Source organism: Echinops telfairi, unplaced genomic scaffold (genome assembly GCF_000313985.2).
Source record: "Echinops telfairi isolate 266 unplaced genomic scaffold, ASM31398v2 ScPeMD7_7457;HRSCAF=8495, whole genome shotgun sequence".
Classification (NCBI taxonomy): domain Eukaryota; kingdom Metazoa; phylum Chordata; class Mammalia; order Afrosoricida; family Tenrecidae; genus Echinops; species Echinops telfairi.
Genome location: NW_022111357.1, coordinates 45,635,056 through 45,638,534, shown reverse-complemented (window position 1 = coordinate 45,638,534; position 3,479 = coordinate 45,635,056). Strand labels below are relative to the sequence as shown.

General features: G+C 58.2%; 1 protein-coding gene across 1 annotated transcript in view; it reads right to left on the bottom strand.

Moving 5' to 3' along the window:
• The window catches only part of LSM4 (LSM4 homolog, U6 small nuclear RNA and mRNA degradation associated), a 29,283-nt gene that overhangs the window by 5,672 nt on the left and 20,132 nt on the right, over positions 1-3,479 (bottom strand). Inside the window, exon 3 of the mRNA XM_004705531.2 lies at positions 2,273-2,400. Within this exon, the coding sequence (XP_004705588.2) occupies positions 2,273-2,400 (128 nt within the window). The remainder of the gene's footprint in view (positions 1-2,272; positions 2,401-3,479) is intronic.

Sequence of the window (3,479 nt, the reverse complement as noted above, 5' to 3'; positions counted from 1 at the left end):
GGTGCCAGACCAGCAAGGAGGCTGTCAGTGAGCTGGGTGGACACAATAGCTTAAACAATGACTACTTCAACAATGGCTACGAACAAGCCGCTGACCTTCCAATGACTTGGATGGGTGGGTGTGTGTGTCCTGTGGCAGCTGTCTCATGGTCAGGTTCCTGCGCCCGTGATTTGCCCACCATCTGGGGAGGTGCTCAAGGCCACCTATCTCGCCTGCCTGAGGTGCCTCTGGGTGGTTCAAACGGACAGCCCTTAGGGCTGAGCACTCAGTCCTTTGCCTTTCCCGGGGACACCTGAGACTTCTGTTAAGGCAAGCATGTAGCATTTTTATATTGCACTAAGGGGGGGGTGGGGAGGCAGCTCTTCTCATGGGACATAGCAAGAATGGGGGATGCTGATCTCAGGAGTGGAGCCGGGGCCCCAGGCCCCCTCTTCCCACAGCCTGCGCCATGGCTGGCTGCCTCTTGGCTTCCCAGCCTCCCTCAGTATAAAGGTCCTTCCCTCTCTGGGGCACCCTGGGGCCCTCGGTGCTTGCTTCTCCGAAGTGGCCGTGAGAGGGCTCCCGTTCCTCCTTGCCAGCTGAGTGCAGGGGCCTTTTGCAAGAAGAGCTGTCTGTGTGTGGGAGGCAGACACCAGCAGGAAGCCAGGCCCCAGTCCACTTCCTCAGCCGGCTTCCTGGAAGGCCAGATAAGGAGGAAGCAGGGGCGGCTGCCTCAAGCAAGAGGTCAATAGGCCCAGCTGTGTTTCCCCAAAACCAGCTGCCATCGTCCGGCTCACAGCGACCCGTTATCAGGGCACAGTGGCGGGCGCTCCACAGGGTTTGTGTTCACTGTGGGGGAAGGGAAGCAGATTGCCAGGCGTTTCTTCTGAGGCACCTTGGAGAACACACACCTCCAACCTTCCCAAACCAGCTGAGCATGTCCCAGGGCACAGCCTATCCCGGCACGGCAGCGGGACCCTGACTGCCCGGTGTTTGGGGACTTGGAGGCTACACAGAAACCACAGGAAGGCTGGCAGGCTAGCTCTTGAGGTGGAGGGCAGCAGTTGGGCCTAAAATTCTCACTTCACAGGCCTCTGGCCCCAGAGGGACCCACCATGGACATCTCAACTGTGGGATCTGGATCTCTCTTCGTAGTGATCAAATAATCCCCAGCCTAGGACAGCTGACACCCAGGGGAGGGAGTATGTGGGACCGAGCCGGACCGAGCCACACCCTGCTCCCCACCCAACAGTCTTCCCAACCAGGCCAGCCCAGTTCCAGCTCCAAGCTCTGGCCAGAGCCCCAGCTCCCAACCTCTTCTGTCACCACCCTGCCCCTCCCCCTTTCTGCCCACACATTCCTAATAACTCCATCCCGAGGTGAGGTCTCTACCTCTCCACATACCAGCTGTCTCACCATGGAGTCTCTAATTATGTTGTTTACCACCTGCCCCCCTGGCTAGACTGGAAACACCAGGTCCCAGATGCCCCACAGCGATCAGAAGGCGTGGCTTTTGCTGAGGTCAGGACCTGCACAGGAGAGGAGGACCGGAGTGGACCAAGGTCCCCTGCCTCTGAATCAATAACCTGGGGTGGGGGAGATGCACACTCCTCAATTAGACTGGCGGGGTGGGTTGGGACAGGCCTGGCCCCTGTCAGGACCACTGAAAAAGGACTGCCCATCAACGGGTGTGCTGGCCTGTGTGGCTGGAAGCTGGGCCAAGAGTGTTTCAGACACAAGCAGGGTCTCCCGTGTTGGCGTTTCAGCAGAGCTTCTAAGACAGTCTAGGGAAAAACCTGACAAACTACTTTCAAAGGAGCCATCCACAATGAGAGAGAGAATGAATGAATCATGTTTGTTGAAGTAGAGGGCTATCCAGGGTGAGGGTGACCCTCAGTGCGATGGATGGACACAGGAGCCCAAGGATGGATTGTGAGGCCAGACAGCACATTTCCCTTGGTTATAGGTTGGTTTGCCAGGAATCATGGTTGGCTCAACAGCAGCAAACAGCTACTGCAGATGAGGAGTGGAGGCACTGGGGTTGGGCACTCCAGGGGCAAGGGGCCCCACTTTGCCATCGTCTGCATGGTTGTTCCAAAACTGGGCTTGGAAGGAACTCGAAGCAGCAGCAGGGAAGTTCTCAGAACGCCAGGAGGCACTGGTTCAGGGAGACAGGGGCCACCAGGAGGTAGGGAAGTCACAGAAGTTCCAGGAAAGAGAGTTCCTGTCTCAGATGTCTAGAGCCTGGTGCTCAGTCCAGACTCAGCAAGAATGAGCCCCCATGGCCACTCACCAGGAGGTCTTCTGGAATGTTGGGGATGGGGTGGGGAGACCTGTCCTCTCGCACAGGGTGAAGTTGTCCGGATGTGTCATCCCCTCTCAGAGCTAGGAAACCTCTTAAGTACGGGGGCTCATACACAGCTCAAGAAAGACACACTTTGTACCTGTTCTAGGTTCTGGGTCCCTGAGCAACACAAGTGATCTTCACTTAACTACTAACAGGTTGGTGGTTTGAACCCACCCAGCTGTGCTTCCAAAGGGCCGGCAAGATCTACTTGTGGCCCCACAGTCGGGAAGACCCCAGGAGGCGCAGCACTGTCACACACAGCACTGCCCAGAGTCGATAGCACCCCACAGCCAACAAAGGGTTGGGTTTCCCGTTGAGGCACCCATCAGACTTAAAACAAAGCTCCTGCCTCGTGGGGTGAACATAATGGGCCCTTCCGGTCCTGCCCCAAGCCCTCAGCCCCTTGCCATTTCCGCTTCCCTTCTCTTGATCTTGGGGGGCCTCTAGGTCTAGGCAGGATTTAGGGCACACTCTGCAACGCGTGCTCCACACTGCAGGGGACCGCCCCCAACCCCCGCGACTGTCTCCCACCGGAGTCGTCTTTAACGGAGGACCTTGCTCCCCAATCTGAGATTCCTGCGTTGTCTCCTTTCCCTGCCTCTGTTAAGAGAAAGTGTTCCCTCCCTGGGCCTCAATTTTCCTTTCTCGGAACACGTTGACATTTTGTCAACCCCGAGTTCGAATCCACTGAGCACGCACGACATGCTGTGTGACCCAGATGAGGCGATACCGCCTCGGGGCCTTGTTTTTCACTCTGAAGACGCGAGGCGCCGGAAGGAAAGCTGCTAACAGGCGGAGTACCTGAAACCCCCTGAACCTGCAGAGTCGGGAGTTTACACCAACCCCCAGCACTTTTGCACCCCAATTTCCACTGAGCTATTCCCTACAATCACGGAACACCGGGAAGCGCCACGTCCGCTGGGAAAGGCCGTGGCTAAGCCGCTTTGGGCCTGGTCCACATTCACTGCAAAACCGTCTGAGACCAACGTGCTAGGGAAGCAGCGAGGACCATCTGCTCTCCCGGCCTCGATTTCCCGCCTTGGCCAGGGGGCGGGGCTCGAGGCCGGGACCTCGTGCTCACCCCGCACCGCCCCGGCGGCCGCCTCCCCGCCGTCCCCGATTCCCGGCGAAACCCTGCAGTCGCGACCCTGCC